Source organism: Rattus norvegicus, chromosome 5 (genome assembly GCF_036323735.1).
Source record: "Rattus norvegicus strain BN/NHsdMcwi chromosome 5, GRCr8, whole genome shotgun sequence".
NCBI lineage: Eukaryota > Metazoa > Chordata > Mammalia > Rodentia > Muridae > Rattus > Rattus norvegicus.
Window position 1 is genome coordinate 10,821,258 of NC_086023.1, and position 18,403 is coordinate 10,839,660.

At 46.0% G+C, this 18,403-nt stretch overlaps 1 protein-coding gene across 10 annotated transcripts in view; it reads left to right on the forward strand.

The window, feature by feature from the left end:
- Ncoa2 (nuclear receptor coactivator 2) overlaps nucleotides 1-18,403 on the forward strand; it is a 234,065-nt gene that overhangs the window by 202,546 nt on the left and 13,116 nt on the right. For 9 of the 10 annotated variants that reach the window (XM_006237744.5, NM_031822.2, XM_039110852.2 and 6 more), the window contains 5 exon segments: nucleotides 6,222-6,432; nucleotides 8,021-8,227; nucleotides 10,761-10,976; nucleotides 13,003-13,132; nucleotides 15,122-15,287. In XM_006237744.5, coding sequence (XP_006237806.1) covers nucleotides 6,222-6,432; nucleotides 8,021-8,227; nucleotides 10,761-10,976; nucleotides 13,003-13,132; nucleotides 15,122-15,287 — 930 coding nt within the window. 10 annotated transcript variants of the gene reach the window in all.

Here is an 18,403-nt window from a genome sequence, read left to right on the forward strand (position 1 = left end):
TCAAAGCCATTGTGTATCGATTCAGACCAGAATAATGGGTTACATTCTATCTGCTTCTCTCCAAAGTTAACACCTTGAAAACAATCCAGGGGACATAAAGTAATGCTCAGAATCATTCTTTTATCTATTGTTTATTTTTTGACAAAAAGTGATCCTAATATAATATGGTTCAGTGTAGAATGTCGCTGTCTGACTAGTTGATATATCACTGCATGCACTGGTACAATACCTTTATAGAACTCTTCTGAGTGGCCTTCATATAGACGTGTTATACAGTTTCCCTCTGGAATGTTTTCATCCACACTAACATTTCGATCCTTCTCCAACATTTCAACCCTGGCTCCTCAGCCATTCCCAGCAATACTCTGGTGTGAAAGGCACCATAGTGAGGAAGCAACCATTGATATTTTCACTGACTTACAAAAGCAAGTGATGCAAGCTGTTGCAACTGCAGTAGTGGAATCTGTGACTGACTGGAGGTTAGGGCCCAGCCTCACCTTCCCCAGTCTGAACATGTCTTGGCTGGTAGACTCTGTCATGACAGGCTAAGCAGTGAGGAAGTCATGGGGGCCTTAGAATGGCCATAATTTGCTCTTGAAAGTTGTGTTGCAGGTAGGAAAATACCGTCAAGAGAGCTGTACCCCCATCCCACACTGTGCCTTTGAGCCTCCTGAATCCACAGAGGCTGCATTTGGGGGCAGTCCCTGCCAGCCAAGCTGGTTCTGAGGACTTGATCTCCTGTTTCTTTCCTGGTGATGTCAGCGGTTGCCGCCATTCCTGAGAACAGATAGAATCATTTCATTCAGGCGTCCATGTTGCTCACAGGGGAAGCAGGCGAAGATTATATTGACATTTTTGGTGATTAATCCTAAAGTGGGATGCAAGCAGCAGCTCTTTTAGAAGGCTGTAAATTCATGCACTGGGGCACCGAGGCCTCAACAGAAAGTTAATGGCGGTGTCTTATGTGCTGTGCTGTGAAGATCATGTTGACGACTGGCTTCGATCGCTGAGGCGTACTGGATTAAAGTATGCAGAGCCAGGGGCAGGTCAGAACAGCATGCACAGACAGAAGGACAGACAGCATCACTTAGGTGTTTTAGCAAGCTAGAGGGCAGATTAGTGACTCAGGAGATGACCAGTGCTCAGTGATCACCTTCCCTCCATAGATAGACTGTGTGTCTGTCTCTGACCCCAGACCTTAGAGACTTAGAGGGCAATGAAAGCCATCACTGATGTTTGTCATTACTTTGTATATATATGATTTCACTAATCTCAAACAGAAAAGAGTTTTAGGGGGTTGGTTTAAGTCTTTGAATCACTTGAAATTTTTGTATTTGGGAAAAATTATTTTCTAATCAAAATTATCTGAGAAACAAAGACTAGTATGAGTCGGTATAAATCTGTTGTTCGAAGATGAAAAAAAAAAAAAAAAAACCAAGGCACACACGCTCACAGGCAGGAAGTATATTTCCTTAATGAAGTCACACCCCTTGCTCACCTCTCTGCCCTCTCCCAAACTCTATCTAAAGGAAAGTTTCATGGAGCCAGTTTAGCATAAAAAACAGCAAGGAGAAAGAAAAGCTACTCCAGGAAGTGTGCGTTACCTAAGCTAGACCCCTTAGCATGAGAAGAGAATGCAATTCCTTTCCCTCCTGCTCGCCTTTGCTCCCTAAGGACAGTCTCCTCACTGTCCCCTTCAGAGGAGTACAGTGTTATTCAGTAAACGCGCGGACTGCAAGGCTGTCCTGTTGTCTTGACTTAACTGAGTGTGTGTTTAATGTGTTCCCGACTTCTAAGGTCAGGAAGTACTTCAGAGTACAGCATCATTACACAGAAAATGACCTGTTTTTACTGGGCGTAACATTCAAACAAGATGCCTCTACGACATTTCCTAGCCAACAGGAAACAGAAACTGACAGAAACATTGCCAGTATGTTCACTGCTTTAAGTCATGTGCTTCTTTACACAGTGGAGCGGGTCTGATACTCTGTACTCTGCCAGGCAGTGCTCCCGGCTCCTGCTTTCTTTGAGGACGTGGGAACGGTCTCCCGTTGGTTGACTCATTAGAAAAGCCGTGTTAAACTGGCAGTGCCCAGACGCTCCTCCAGATACTAGAATTCCTTCAGTCTGTGCTGAGCTAATGTATGGTACCCTATTTTTATTCAAAGTGTTTTCAAAAGATTCTTTTTAATTTATAGGATACTCATGCTCATGTGTTTCTTTATTCAGAGAACAAGTTGATTTTGGACACATGAAAATAATTATAAAACTAAAAAGAAAAAGGAAAGTTAAAGAAATCAAGTCTATTTTTCATTTTGTAGAACTTAAAAAGAAAAAAACTCTGACTCATTTTCTGCCAGAAATAGTTGAGACTGACTGCTGAAGTTGATGTGGCTAATTTGAGCATTCAAGTAGATGCCTAAGTGAAACTTTGAAGCGTCTGCAAGGCATTTTAGAGGAAGGCATTGATCTCGTTGTCTTGCAAAGAAAATGAGCCTAACCAGTGAGAAGGGCCTGGTGACATCAGTGAGATGTAAATTACAAAGCCACAGAAGACATCTTCTCTCAGAAACATCAAATTGTCACACTTAACCCTTCCAGAAAGTAGTAAAATCAAATCTGTCTGAGGGTAGAGCCACGCTGAAATCTCCCTCCTGTCAGACCGTTTAAACTTAGAGCCAGGCACAGTAGTGCGCTTCTGCAGTCCCAACGTTCCAGAGCTGAGAACTGTAAATTCAAGGTCAACCTTACATCAGGGAAAGAAAAGTTAAACTGATAACAAGTTAATGACAAATGCCTGTTCCAAAAATTGACAAGGAATAAATTCTGGCAAAGCAATGTCTCTAAAAGTTCACGGTGCGTCTTGCAATGTTAGTTAGCCTGAGTGAGTTCAGAGCAAGTCCTGTCTCTGAGCCTGTGGAAGCAGGCCTGTTCACAGGGAACACTGCAGTGCTCTCGGCTGTGCTGCTGCCAACTTCTGCCTCCCTCTGCTCCTCCCGTCCCTCCTCTGTTCCTCCCTCCCTCCTCTCCTGCACTGGAAACCGAACCTAAGGCCTCCTGCAAGCCTCATGACTGAGTTACACTCTCACTCCCATAGACCACACCCCTGTAGTCCCAGCACTGTAAACCAGAGGTGGGGAGAGCAGGAGGTAAAGCTAGGATCCGCTCCATAGGAACTTGGAGACCAGCCTGGGACCTCGTCTCATAATTTTTCTCATATAAATTGATTTTAGTTATTCATATTGATTTTAGTTTAATACACATACATATGTATATATTAAACATTATTTGTGCCTGTAATGTTAAAATATATGTCAAGTGTTGAGGATTTACATTTATATATACTTAAATTAGCATGTTACACAGAATTACCATGGCCAGATGTGGTGGTGCACACATTTAATACCAGCATTCAGGAGGCAGAAGTAGGCAGTCTGGTCTGTGTAGAGTTTCAGGACAGCAAGGACTACATAGGGCACTGGTTCTCAACCTGTGGGTTAAGACCCCTTTGGGGATCACCTAGGACCATTCGGAAACATTTACATTATAATTCATAAACAGTTATAACATAATTCTATGCCTGGGGGTCACCACATCACGAGGAATTGTTTTAAAGGGCACAGCATTAGGATGGCTGAGAACCACTGAGTCTCTAGGAAGGGAGGAAAGAAGGAAAGGCCAGGCACGGTGCAGTGAACCTAGAATTCCAGCTCCCAGGAGGCAGGCAGAGTACAGCACCTCACATTCAAGGCCATCCTGGGCTACATCTGTCTCCAAAATTTCTTTTAACAAAAATTTTTATTGTGTTTAAGGTAGATTATAATTTTGTTTGCGTAGCCTATAACAGGAAAAACATCTCGTCATAGCAAACTCAAGTGCATCTATTAAGAAATGAACACACACACACACACACACACACTTCTGGCTTGGTTCGCATGAGCCTATTTTCTATAATTCTCATGGGGCAATCTGCCAGGCTTTGCCAGAGGCAAATTACCATTTATTTCTCCTTTCTTCCTCCCCTGCACACTGAGCTTTAAAAGTCCTCAGGATAAGGCATTGTTACAGGACACTACTTCAAAGATCAGAGGTAGCTCATTGGAGCCCTGTTCTCATCTGTTGAGACAGAACTAACCAGAAGGTTATCACAGAGGCATAGAAAACACTTTTCTGAGGAGTCAGGAAGCTGTAGGAATTTCTGTTGTAGTTTTAATGATGAAAGGAATTCATCTTGTTGACTGCCCCCCTACCCTACAAGCCTCACTGTTAAAGGACTTGTCAGTCACAGTGACAGTAATCCTGCCACTCTGATCCAGAGTGTGCAAGGCTCCCATTCCTCAGGGACTTTCAGGAGCACGTCCCTTGTCTGTACCTCTCCCATAGAACATTGTCCTTTGCTGGAAATGGATGACACAAAAATGCTATTCTCCTTGTTTTAAGAGTACATAAAGTCCCTGGAAAGGAATGCTAAATTCATTGCTTAAGTTGCTGTCTGTGAAAGGAATCAAGTAAAATGTCACTTCAACAGAGAACTATTTGACAAGAGATGTCCCGGGATCAGCTAACAAAGGCATTTGTCGACATGCCTGATGACCTGAGGCCTGTTCTCTAGACCCATGTGGGAAAGAGAATCAGCTCCCATGGGTGGTCTTCTGACGTTCACACACACAAGTAAATGAGTGGTCTTTTCTTATTAGAAAGTCGCTGTATTGGCTGGAGAGATGGCTCAGTGGTTAAGAGCACTGACTGCTCTTCCAGAGGTCCTGAGTTCAATTCCCAGCAACCACATGGTGGCTCACAACCATCTGTAATGAGATCTGATGCCCTCATCTGGTGTGTCTGAACAGCTACAGTGTACTTATATATAATAAATAAATAAATAAATAAATAAATAAATAAATAAATAAATAAATAAATCTTTTTTTTTTTAAAGACACTGTAGACTCTGCAGAAGCACTCCTACTATGTCAGTGCTGGGGGAGGGGAGACAGGAAGTCCCAGACTGCATGAAGGAGAGCTTGTCTCCAACAGAGGTGTTGTGTGTAGACACTGTATTTCCAGTGACAAGTGTCAGCAATTCTACCTTCCCTGTAGAAAACAGGATCCATATAAAAGCTGCTCCACTAGAGGTGGTTGCTGGTTTCCTGTGGACTCAGATCCTTTTGTTGAGTTTTTGAAACTGTCTACCTCTAGCCCAGGCTAGCCACTGTGTAGCCCAGGCTGGCTTTAGCCTCAAGTGCTGGGATTCAGGCATGATCATACTTGTTTGACCACTTTCCTCTGTAGTTGCAATCTATGATCTTAAATGCTAGCACCCTGATAGGTTCTACCCAAAAGAATGTTAGTGAAGTCATTCATTCTAGTTCTTAGACAAAGTAGCAGTCAGTATAAAATAGTGGCCATACTTACAATTATTAATTAGTATCAAGTAATGGGAATTGAAGTCACGAAATGAAACTGGCTTCTGTGCAATCAAGTTAATATGTGCTACATTTGGTATCAGACAGTGGTGGCACACGCTTTAGTCCCAGCACTTGGGAAACAAAGGCAGGTGAAACTCCAGCATGGTGTACAGAGCAAATTCCAGTACAGAATCCTGTCTCCAAAAACAAAGGGAGTGGGGCAGCTACTCTGGTCATCCATATAGCTAGTCACCTAAGCTGGTTAATAAAGCCTACAATAAAAACAAACAAGAAGCACATTCAGGATTGAAAAAGCAAGACTTGGCTACTTGGTGGGTATTCAGACTTATTTCATAGCCAGCCCTACACAGGGGAGAGCCATGGTCCCTTGTGCCACCAACTCACACCAACTTGATCGCTGTTGTTTCTTAGGAAGTCCTGACCACCAAACCTATATCCAAACAAAGTCATGTTCCAATTATAAGTCATTGGATATAATTTTTCATAAGTAACGAGGTGGTTCCCATAAAATGCAGGGGATGCATAAACTGCTAGTGAGTCACACGGTGGGAAACAGCTTTCTTTGTAAATCAGCCAGTCCTGGTTTCTATGTGAGGGAGTTGGTCCAGAGATTAGATGGCTGTCCCCACTGGATTGAGTTGAGGGACAGTTGGCTCATGGTGACATTTGCACATACCTGTAGTTTTGTTAACTTGGCTGGGATGCTCTGTGGAGGTTGGGTCTGTGGTTGCAGTGGCTGGGGTTGGGGTCCCTCTTGTACCATGGACCTGGGTGTTCACTTCTGCTTGTTGACTGCAGCCTGGCAGCGAGCTGGACAACTTGGAAGAGATTTTGGATGATTTGCAGAATAGTCAGTTACCACAGCTTTTCCCAGACACAAGGCCAGGAGCTCCTACTGGGTCAGTTGACAAGCAAGCCATCATCAATGACCTCATGCAACTCACGGCTGACAGCAGTCCTGTCACACCTGTCGGAGCCCAGAAAGCAGCACTGCGAATGTCACAGAGCAGTGAGTATGCACTGTTACCCTAAGAAGTCTCCCATTTAATCCCCATCAAAAGCAAATTATTCAAGTCTGCCAGTTTAGTTACTTGGAGGTTTTCTGTGATCAAACAGCACCATCTACTGTCCTGGTCTGGCCAAGTGTTGAGGCAGCTTACTACCATAGTTCCCATTGGGGAGGGAAATTCAAGCCAAGCGTGGTAGCATGTCTGTAATCCCAGACATGAGGCTGAGGCAGGAGGATGGTGAGTACATAGTGAGACCCTGTCTCAGAAAAGTTCAGGTGTTCAGGAAAAGGCTGCTCACAGCCAAGCGCCTTGCTGTGTCATTTAGGAGTCTTACTTTAAGTCTCTTTGAGCTAAATAAAAAATGCTATTCACTCTGATGGAATACGTCAGATTTTCAGTTGTGTGTGAAAGAGCAGTTTTTCTACAGCACAGCCATAGTTTACAGAAGGACAACTCTTCAGTGCTGCTAAACAGAAAGAAACACTGTTCCCACCTCAGTAGAACTCACTACCTAGCAGTGTTCTCACATCTGAAAAAACAAAGCTCAGCCAAGCCAGAGATGGCCGCCTTTAGAAACTAAGTCCTTTCTCGGATGGTTCCTGACCATTCTCGAAAGGAGTAAAGGAAAGTAAGATGAAGTTTTGTTTGAGCCAGGCAATCGCAAAGCTAAAGAATTAAGAAAATAAGGTAAGAAACATGAGATACTGCTCTTTAACCCAGAGATCTCGCAGAGAACACGGTGGGAACTGCCAGCTCCTCTGCTCCCTGTGGGACTCGGGATAGTGAACTGACCACAGGAAGGCAGGGCAGGGCAGGTTAGGTAAGAAAGTAAAGTCTTGATTTCACCTAATTAGTTAGCTCTGTAAATTAGTGCACAGTATTTGAGTTTTAATATCACTGTTATAAATTACAGGTCGTCTACTTGACACTAGATTACTGCTCAGTACAGAGTCAATTCTTGTGAACTAACCATAAAAATCATCTCAAATCTAAATTTGTGCCCAGAGTTAAAGCCATAATGCCAGTCATAGCCTGCGGTGGAGTGTTATTTCAGGTGGCACAGTGTACACTCAGCAGTCTTAACTTCTAGTGGAGATATCCACTTGTAACTTCGTCTAAACCTCGAGCCAATTCGGAAACAATATTCTAACATCCGAACTACATGCGTGTAGGTCTGCTGCCGCTGCATGCAAGAGATGTTTCTAAGTTCATTACTGTGACAATCAGAACTCCTGACACAGGCAAGAGCATCCCAAATCTACAGGAAGGCCTTATCTGTTAATTAATTAATTAACATAAACATTATGGTATTAATGGTTAGGAAAACCTTTTCAATGCTAAAATTCCTGGAAAGAAAGCATGGTTCTTGGTTTGCATCCCCTTTTTGCAAGCCCACTGAGAGCTAGAACATACCAGGCGGGTGCTGCATATGGTTTCTGTATGTGACTTGTGTTTGTGGAGATAGTTGACTGCTGATAAGCGTCTTTGTTGTGTTGCAGGAGACACTTCCCTAAACACTACTTACTGTTAATATTCTTTTTCATTGTCCTTCATTAACCTTCAACTTTTCATTTGTTCTCTCCTTAGCTTTTAATAACCCACGACCAGGGCAACTGGGCAGGTTATTGCCAAACCAGAATTTACCACTTGACATCACATTGCAAAGCCCAACTGGTGCTGGACCTTTCCCACCAATCAGAAACAGTAGTCCCTACTCAGTGATACCTCAGCCAGGAATGATGGGTAACCAAGGGATGCTAGGAAGCCAAGGAAACTTAGGGAACAATAGCACAGGTAAGGGCCAAGCCAGTGGTACTGCTGCTGTCTGGTGGGTTGTGTATTTAACCATGTGTCCATCACATCGCAATGGTAGAACTTGTCAGAAGCTTATGTGAAACATGGAAACCCCATGGGTTCCCTGTGAGAGCTGCTCAGCCCTGGAAGCCACTCCGTGAAGCTGGCCATTCTTCAACTGCTGTTTCGAGGAGGTTTCTCGCATCAGACTTACTTCACGTCTGTTCCAGCTCCTGGTCTGGACTCAGAAGAATACATGGAGAATATATACAGTCCTCTGTTCCTTAACTGTGCGCAGTAGACCTCCAAAGATGGTTTGGGAATGCAAGTTTAAATTCCCACCATTCTTCCACAATTCTAGGTCCTTTTTCCATTCAGGGGGAGAAGAATGGAGTGAAAGTGAGGAGCTTTCCGCCCGGCTTTCCTTCCACGTCTCCCTCACAGTCTGAGCTGTGCAGGGCTCTCTACAGGCTGCTGCTGGAGGACCCTTGAGCCACAGATTGTATTGTTTTGTTTTATTGACTTTTGTCTTCTGGTTTTCTTTACGTTGGTGCATTTTAGTGGCTTCAGGTCAGGGCAGAGTAAATTAACACCCTGGTTTCAAATCAGACCATTTCAAAGCTTTAAGTAGGGTGTGCCCCAAATCAGGACGGCTTCGTGCAGATTCAGGAAGTTGCCTGTGACTAGCTGGATCCTAACCTGCTATAGTTTTGGTGTCCTCCATGTTGCCCAAGCACATCTCCTAAGTGATCCATGCTTCTGTCACAGCGTCCATAGAATTCAGAATGAACTCACACCGCTAAGCCTTGGAATGGCATTTGTCATGAGTCTAGGAGGACACTGGCGATAAGAGACTCAGGCATAGAAGTACATAGATATGATAAACAGAGCTCACCCTTGGTGGTGTTTTAATTCTTGAGACTTTATATTTAGCTCGGTCTATAATCCCTGCACAGTTCCCCTTAGTTAACTGAAGATCAGAATGCTATTTAGGGGGAAATGATGGGAATTCAATCACTGAGGGAATTCATGGGAAGCATGACTATACTATATCAGTTTATTCCTTCAAAAGACATTCCCTCATTAAATCACAGATCCATGAAAACACTGCCGTATTCATTCGCTTCATCACTCTGAAATAAAATAATGGCTTGTATAAATATTGGTGATGTAAAACTCTTTAAAGAAAAGTAACTGATGAATGACTAGGAGTAGCTTCCTAACCCTGAATGCAGGAAGGTCTACACTGTTGAAGTCTTATATGGGATCCTAGGACCATGGGCGATAAACCGGGTGCCCAGGCTGTCATGGTCACATGGTATAAAGACAGATACCAAAAGGAACAGTGTCCATTTTCATTGAACTGATATTGTTGAGTTGTGGGTAATTTCACCCTCCTACTGACTCTCATCTTGTAATGCTATTATATAGTATATTGTTTTGAAAACTAAAATGCCTTTTCTCCCATAATAGATAAAATATATAAATGGCTTACAATGTCTTAATAGTGTTGCAATTTTTAACTGACTAATCCCCCTTCACCTCTTAACATCTCAGCACATCCCTCATTCACCCATGAGGAAACGCCTGTGTTCTATCAACATCTTCATTATACCAGAGCTGCTTAGCCAAAGTAAAGGAAATGAACGCAAGCCATGTATTTGAAAGCAAAATCTTTAGATCCCCTGTATCGCATTTCAAAATAAAGAGATGTTTCTGAGGCCTCCCCTTCCGTATGTCTTAGGCAGTGTCTGTCCAGGGTCCAGACACTGATAGAGCAGACCCTGAATCCCCATCATCTCGCTCACCCCTACCCATTCTGCATCTGCGTAGGCAGGGATGCAGTGCCCAGGAGGAGGAACCCTCTAGCTGCCAGGACTGTAGCAGGAAGGTCTTTAGTCTCCCTAGGACTTAGAGGCTGCCCTTGGTAAATTTTGAAATTTACCAAATTCATTTCTTGATGGAAGCTGTTGCTGAAGTACCCTGTCTGTGCAGAAGTCTGCCCGTATGGGACAGCTGCGCTCGATGGACGTCTAGTGAACACACCTGCATGCTCTAGCAGCTTAGCGGGCGCTGGTCCACTGAAGGGAAGGAAGGACGCTCAGCTCTTGCAAAGGCTTTGCATGCCATTCTCTGACTGGGGTCTGTAATTATGGATTGATTATCAGTTCTTACCCTGGTCCTACTCGCCTTGCCTCTCTTTTGGAAAGTCAAGCTCTGACATGCATGTCAGCTAATGTGGTTCACTTCCTGAGGAAGGAAGTCGGGGTTGTCCACTTGCCGCAGCACCTGTTCTAAGTACATACAGGAACGGTTGTAACAGTCTTCTGCACCCTAGAGTAGCAGATGCGTGCTGCGAAAACTGTGTAATCCCCAACTCTCGTTCTTAGCCAAGGGCTCACATCTGCCCCCAGGAGAGTGTTTGCTGTTGGGCACTTTACAGTCATGGTCTCAGCCTTTTGGTAGGTCTGGTGTTTATGCATGCGCTGTTTTCAATGTCTGCGTCTCTCAGTTTCCTCTGCCTTGCATGCAGGAATGATTGGCAGTAGCACTTCCCGGTCCAGCATGCCTTCTGGGGAATGGGCACCACAGAGTCCAGCTGTGAGAGTCACTTGTGCTGCCACCACTGGTGCCATGAACCGGCCAATCCAAGGGGGCATGATTCGGAACCCAACAGCAAGCATCCCCATGCGAGCCAACAGCCAGCCTGGCCAAAGACAGATGCTGCAGCCTCAGGTCATGAACATAGGTAAGGCTCTTTACCCACTGTTCTTTCCTCCTTACATCAGATGGACCGTCAGCTCCTCTGTCCTTCCAGGACCTGCTTCTGGCTTGGCCCATGGGCAGTCCTCTGCTGTGAAGCTGTCCTAAATGGCATTTTGCCAAACCCTGTAGCATCATAGACTAATTATCTAATTTTAATTTGGAGGCAAAATACATTAAAATGTTACATTATAAATGCTATACACACACACATATATATAAGCATGTCTATGGTAGTTTAAAGGCAAAGAAATAACTTGGTGCTATAGCCGCAACGTTGAACTCTGTGGTCATGCTGCACAGCCAAGGCCCACTAGCCAGGCTGTGAAGTCGGCTTCTTCCCGGCCTCACTGATAGTACAGCCGCTCATGGAACAGCATGCAGCCACGGGTCTCTAGGACTCTATCTGGAGACTCTTCACATGTTACTGGAATGGATTTCCGTGCGCTCCACAAAACCTTCCTCATAGTTGCCTAAGGCTGCAGGCCTGGAGGAAGCAGGAATCGTCTCCTAGGACGATGCAGACTTTCCAGTAGGTGAGAGAGTGTCTACAGTGATGTGGCTTTGCTGCGACACCTGACATACTGGCACCTATCACATGCAGCACTTGAAATTCACAGACTGTATGATGGGTGAGTCTCCGGAAACTTGCTGTTAGGACATTATGTGCACACTTGCAGTCCCAGTCTTTCGGAGGTGGAGGCAAGAGGACAGGAGTTCATCCTCCTCAGCTACACAGCAAATCTGAGGCTTGCTTGAGCAAGGCAAGTCCCTGTCTCAAGGGAAAAAAGATTAGTGGTCTATACAACTCCTACGTAGTCATATTTTTGTAATCACAGACATAGCATTAGCTCAGTTCTAAAAAGTCTGTTTGTAAACTTTCCTGTTAGATAGTACACAGAAAGTGCTCATTCATTCACAGGAAAATGCGAGATTCTTTTGACAAAAGAGCAGGCCTTTGCCAGAACTCTGACATTAGGTTTCTTCCATAGGTATTGAAGTGCTATGCGTATTTTGATTCAATGTTTTTGATAGGTAGTGGCATTTATAATTACATTTCTACATATATACTCATGGTAGTAGGTAGCTCCCAAACTTACATTTGTGTCATTTGAAAATACCAAAAATTAAAAATGCTTAAAAAAAAAGCTTAAAAAAAATCAAACTCAAAAGAGATTTTTTATGGGAAATTAAGCTGAGGCATTAGTAAGATGCTTATAAAAGTCACAGTAAGAGGCTTTATATAGATACTTAATTTATTCCCTGTCGTGCTGACGGCGTCTCACTTCAGAACTCCGATACAGGTCTGGAAGATTTAGCACAGAGCTGCATTTCCCTAGTGGTAAGTGCGCGCAACAAAGCTGAGAATGCACCCGACAGAAAATTGCCTGTTGTGGTGGGCGTCAGGCCAGAGGATAATAAAATAAGAGAATTAGAAAGCCCGTGTGCTTTAGAGCCACAGAAAGAACCTTAGAGAGAGAAGTGGGCTGCGTGTGTCCTGCCGTGGGAACGAACACAGACTGGTGACAGTTCTGGTGCAGGAGAGCTGAGCCGCGCACACGTCTGCTCCCTGGCCCTGCGGCGTCTGTGCAGCCTCACACATTTGCACCGAGCTGCAGATGCAGACGCACGGTCCTCTCCATCCCAACCTCCTGCAGGCACCCAGTAGTGGCAGAAGTGCTCACTGGGCATGCCGGGAGGAAGGGAGCTGCAGGAGCGGCTAATCCACACATCCATTTTTATGATTTTTTTTAAAAATGATTAGAATTTTTGACAAAAGCTTTAAGTCAGAGCCTGGATGTGCCCTAAGGTGGGCGACGTTGGTCTTCGTGTTTGTTGCGTGCATTTGAATTCACACCGGAGTTGCATCGTTGTTCTCACCTGTAGCCGCGTCTGCCACTGCATTTCCCAGCAACCAACAGTTTTATTTGATTTTACACAGTAAACATGGCTGCTTTCCAAATTATAAGATACAAAAATTTAGATTTTTCTTTTTTTCCTCCCTCTTTTAGGGCCTTCTGAGTTGGAGATGAACATGGGAGGCCCTCAGTATAATCAACAGCAGGCCCCTCCAAACCAAACTGCCCCCTGGCCCGAGAGCATCCTGCCTATAGACCAGGCATCTTTCGGCAGCCAGAACAGGTAAGTCCTGCATGGTTCGGTTGTTTCAAGTGTCTGCAGGGTGAATTCCTTTGGAAAGGATGGTACTTGCCCGGTTACCATTTCTTCAGACCAAGTCATCCACTGGGCACAAAGTGGAAGGAGGTGCAGAAATCAGCATGGCCTGGACATGCCTTTAGAGCAGCAGTTGGGAAAATGATGTGTCTGTGCTGCTAAGAGTCAGCAGGGCACAGTACAGGTGCTGCGTGGGGAGTAAGGGAGCAGGACAGGAACCTAGAGGCCATGGAGGGGCTCTTACCAGCTTGCTCTCTGGTGGTTTGCCCAGCCCGCTTTCATACAGAGCCCGGGAGCATCAGCCACTGCTCCACAGGCTCGCCAGCAGCTAGCTGTTCCCGGGGTGTCTGGGGGTGTGTCTGCTCAGTTACCGTTCCCTCCTGATGACTGTCACGCTGGCACAGAACTGAGGGACACGAGCAACAGCTGACGCTGACCCCTGACCAGCAGGACTTCCTGAGCCCCAGTCTGTCGGGTTGTTTGGGCACTCATGTTGTGGGGTATCCCCTCACCCCACTGTGACATGTGGTTGTCTGCTTTTCTTCCTGACGTTACCGTTTCTCTGCAACCGCCCTTTCAGCTCCCAAACTATAGCAGGACAGGAGAGATCTGGGCATATTTGCGTTTTGAAGATTAGGGAGTGTGGACTGTGAAGAAGAGAGAGGTAGATGGCACCTGTTGAACATGTCGACACAGTGCGGGCGGGCGGGGGGCGGGCGGTCAGTCTGTCCTTCCACAGGCCTCGCACCTTTCTTACAAGAGAAGGCGAGCACAGGGTCACATACTCCACAGGCAGCCTGTGGAGTCTTGCGGACAGTGGCCTTCCAGCTGGCTTACTGTGGCTCAGAAGCAGTAGGGCTGTGACCTGTAAAAGGTCAGCAAATGAGATGAGGCATCAAGGGACACTCACTGGGTGATTTTCTCCTAAACGTAGTACCAGGTGGGAATACAGACCATGTCGATTCATTCTACTGTCGCCCTGTGACATGGATTGTTGGTTTGGGTGCTCAGCAGGACACCATATTACAGTTCTCAGTCAGAGTAAGAAAGCAGACAGCTGTCTGTCCCCTTGTTTAGGATGTGAGCATATCTCGCCTGGCACATAATGCCCTGGCTGCACCCCAGCACCACACACAGTAAGAAGCTTGTCTGGGAACCCGTGTGTTGTCCATGGTGCTATGTAGGGGGTCTACAATAAGAACGGGCTTCGGTGAAGTACTAGTATTACTTGCTCTCAGGTTTGCAGTGACCAGAAGCTCCTCTGATTTGTTTGGTAACTTAATTATAATGTTAGACACCATGTTAGAATGGCACGTTAGTGTCCACATCACATATGGCCTTATAGCAATTGCAATCAGAAGGTTTGTGCTTCCCTTCCCTTGGCACCTAACTCGTGAGGGCTATCAGATGTACTCTTCAGGCTTAGTAAATGTTACAAACTCTGGTTCCTGCATAATAGAAAGTGTCCCAGTCGCTCAGCCAAGTTCACACAAGCCCAGATTGTATTCAAGGGGGTAAGTCTGCTGTTCTCTCCTGTGTGCTCATCATGGCCTCATAGAAAAGGACCGTGCATGAGTCACCGCATTCTGCTGAGTGCTCCAGAATATTCCATCCTGTCAGTGCACAGCAGATACACACTTACAGACCAGGGCGGGTCTGTGAAGTCCTGTAGGTGAGCTCCAAACACACACACATCAAATAGATTTATGGCACTGCCTTTCGAACTTTGCACAGATGTGGGTACCTGGCTAAACAACCCCCTACTTTATGTGAGGATATAGAAACATAACTGGTTTAGCTAGCCTTTATTAACACTAAATAAAGTGATTTTTCAGGTGTATATTTTCAAAAGTCTTCGTTCTGTTCAGTGCTTGGCTGGAAGAAGAGCTTGTTGAAGAGACCCTAGGATTCAACTGGCACTTCTACCAGCCCACGGTGAAGTTTGTCTCTTTATAGGCATCCCTTTGGCAGCTCCCCCGACGACCTGCTCTGTCCACATCCTGCAGCCGAGTCCCCAAGCGACGAGGGCGCTCTTCTAGACCAGCTCTATCTGGCCTTGCGGAACTTCGATGGCCTTGAAGAGATTGATAGAGCTCTGGGGATACCAGAACTGGTCAGCCAGGTAGGCCAGAGCATTGCAGTGGGCAGGCACCCATAGGCAAAGGTCTGTTCCCGCAGGCCGCTCTGTGGGATGCTTCTCACCTCCCGATAGGTGCCCTCCCACCCCTCCTCTTTCCTCTCCTACTTTCACACAAACTGTTGTCCAAGAAGCACACACCTTGGAAGGACCATTCCATCAGATGAGCTACAACAGAAGCTAAAGCCCAAAGCCTCTTGTCCACCCTTGCTGATAGGGCAGATTAGGGAAAAAGTTAGAGAAACCACAGGTCACTGCTTCCCAGGGGCCTCAGTCCTGCCATGCCTGTGCACTGAGACAGGCAGCTGCTACTCAGAAAGGGCTGCTTCACACACAGGGAGCAGGAGCACCTTAAGTGTGACTGCAGCTCGCCAGACACTTGGACCTTTGTGTGGGTGTCACCCATACCCTGGTGAATCTAGCGCGCGCTCTCTCTTTCTCAGCGCCCCCCCCCCCCCCCCCCCCCCGCTTCCCAGTTAGTTGTATTCCTTTGATTTGAGAGTACCTGTGAGGCTAGGCTAATCGCCCTGTGTCCTCAGCAGTGTCTGAAGCTGGAGGTGTGAAACAGCTTCCGGTTTGCAGTAGAAAGAGGGATCTACACACACACGCACACACTCACACACACACACATTCTCTCTCTCTCTCTCTCTCCCTCTCTCTAGCACCTATCAGGGCCAGGCTGCCTGCACCTGCGGCATGTCACTGTGAGGACAGTGACACAGAGTCATTGAAGACTCTGGCACCTTAAGTCAGCCTGGTCCTAATTCCCAGACTTCAGCAGACACAGGTGGGGTTCAGACTGATTCACACTGAAAACAACAGAACGGAAAGAACTGATGAGGGTTGCATGGTGCACCCCGCAGTAAAGCCAGAAAGGAAATGGCTGCCTATTTCCTGTGGAACTGGGCGGCCTTGCCTTTAGTGTCAGCTAGAACCCAGCTTCTCTGTGTTTATCCTTGAGTGTATTCAAGTGACATTCCGAAGTGTCCTTGGAGTTCCTCGGTGACTTGTAATACTTTGGGGGACTTTGGAGGAGATTTTTATTTTTAAGAGATTCTCCCCAGCCCAGCTTAGGCTTACGGCATTTGACCTGTCTTGGCCTCTGAAATATTGAAATACTTTTTGAAAATTAAAACCAGTGTCTCATCATTTTGAATGCTCTGTACCATCTCCTCGGATCAGCCACCTGTCATTTAAGCGGAACTACAGACAGCATTCTTAGGAGCATCGGAGGAAGTGTGGTGGGCATGTATACTGTAAATTAGCCAGAGTGCATGCACAGTTAAAATGCTTGTCTCACAAACATCCCCAGAGCCCAGGAAAAACCAGCAGGCTCCATGGTCCACACTACCCCAGCAATGGTGAGTGGAAACAGGAAGATCCCAGAACACCAGCCAGTCTAGGGCAATCAGTGAGTTCTGCACACAAGCAAGGCCTGTTGCAAACAAAACAAAAACGAGGTAGATCAATATAGAAATGAAATATGAAATAGATTCTCTATTAAATATGGGCAAATAGAAAGTTCCAAAATAGTCTCCCTGCTGGTGGTACTGCATGCACGCTTTTTACATTGTCAAGAGGAGAGGGCAGCGTACTGAAGCTGTCCTTCTGTCTCAGACCACAGGCAGCAGCATCGCTCCAGGATGTGTAGCCGTGGCTTCTAGAGGGCAAGCATTGGCCTGGTATATTATCTCTACATTAGCACTCAGAAGCGCAGAGATTTAAGACGTTCTCCCAGAGAAAGCTCTAGATTCCCTATGTGTAGAAACAGAAGGTCAGCCAGAAGCTTCCATATCCAGCTCAGTCGCAGAAATGACAGACAGCTTGTCTTAGAAACTGAAAGAGAACTGTGTCCTCAGAAGTCCTCCAGGCCTCACACACTCATGCACTCACTATTCTCACACCCACTCGCACACTCACTATATAGCTATATAGCTAATGCAAGCTGCAACTGGAGTTCATTCAGCTCTCCCTATAAGACACATCTCAGCTGCTCATGGGATCACATGCCTTTAATCCCAGTACTCATTGAGACAGACAGATTCCTGAGTTTGAGGCCAACATAGTGAGTTCCAGGACAGTGTGGCTACAAGAGACTGTCTCTTGGGGGTTAAAAAAACAATGCGGGCTGGAGAGGTGGCTCAGTGGTTAAGAGCACTGACTGCTCTTCCAGAGGTCCTGAGTTCAACTCCCAGCAACCACATGGTGGCTCACAGCCGTCTGTAATGAGATCTGATGCCCTCTTCTGGTGTGTCTGAAGACAGCTACAGTGTACTTATATATAATAAATAAATTTAAAAAATTAAAAAAAAAAAACAATGCATCTTTCAGACAAATTACCAAATACATACTAACCAGTGTTGCAAATGCTCTGTCAGACACTAGTAACGGCACAGCATCCTGTGCCTTCCACTCCTTTCCCTCTAGAGGGCTGTGGTAGGGAAGTGACTGTTTAAAAATCAAATGGCAAGCACATTGAACATGTCTAGCATGTAGTAAGTGAATGGTAGCAAATTGTGGGTATGTAAAACATTCTGGCAACCATAGAGAACAGCTAAATGAACAATACACAGTGTAAGCCCAGTGTTGTGGCACTGACCGGTAATCCCAGCTCTTGGGAGGTTGGAGGCCAGAGGCTCATGGTTGAAACCCAAGTTGGCTACATAGCAAGTTAGAGACCAACATGGGCTGTGTAAGACCCGACATCAAACTGTTCTCACCCAAGACATAACAGGCAGTAGGTGTATTGCCCACACATGAGCTCAAGTCCCACACCATAATGGCACCGCAGCCTACCACATCTTAGCTAGAAAGACAGCCCTCTCCCAGCCTTATCTTGAGTGAGGACAGTGGTCGTCGCTTCCCCAACACTGCTGATGGTGACTAAGGCAGTCGCTGAGGTAGAAGGCAATACAGTGTTGTGAGCCGAGTCAAAAGAGGAACGCCTGTGGAGTCTGCTCATTAAAGCCCCTGCGCAGTTCTCCCTGAAGAGAGGAGCACGGCATAGTCCCAGCCTTCTCTGGGGGAAGCGCTGCGGGGAGGCAGCCTGACCCCTGCTTTCTCCCTTGGGAAGAGGCATTGTGCAGAAGGAAAGTAGAGGC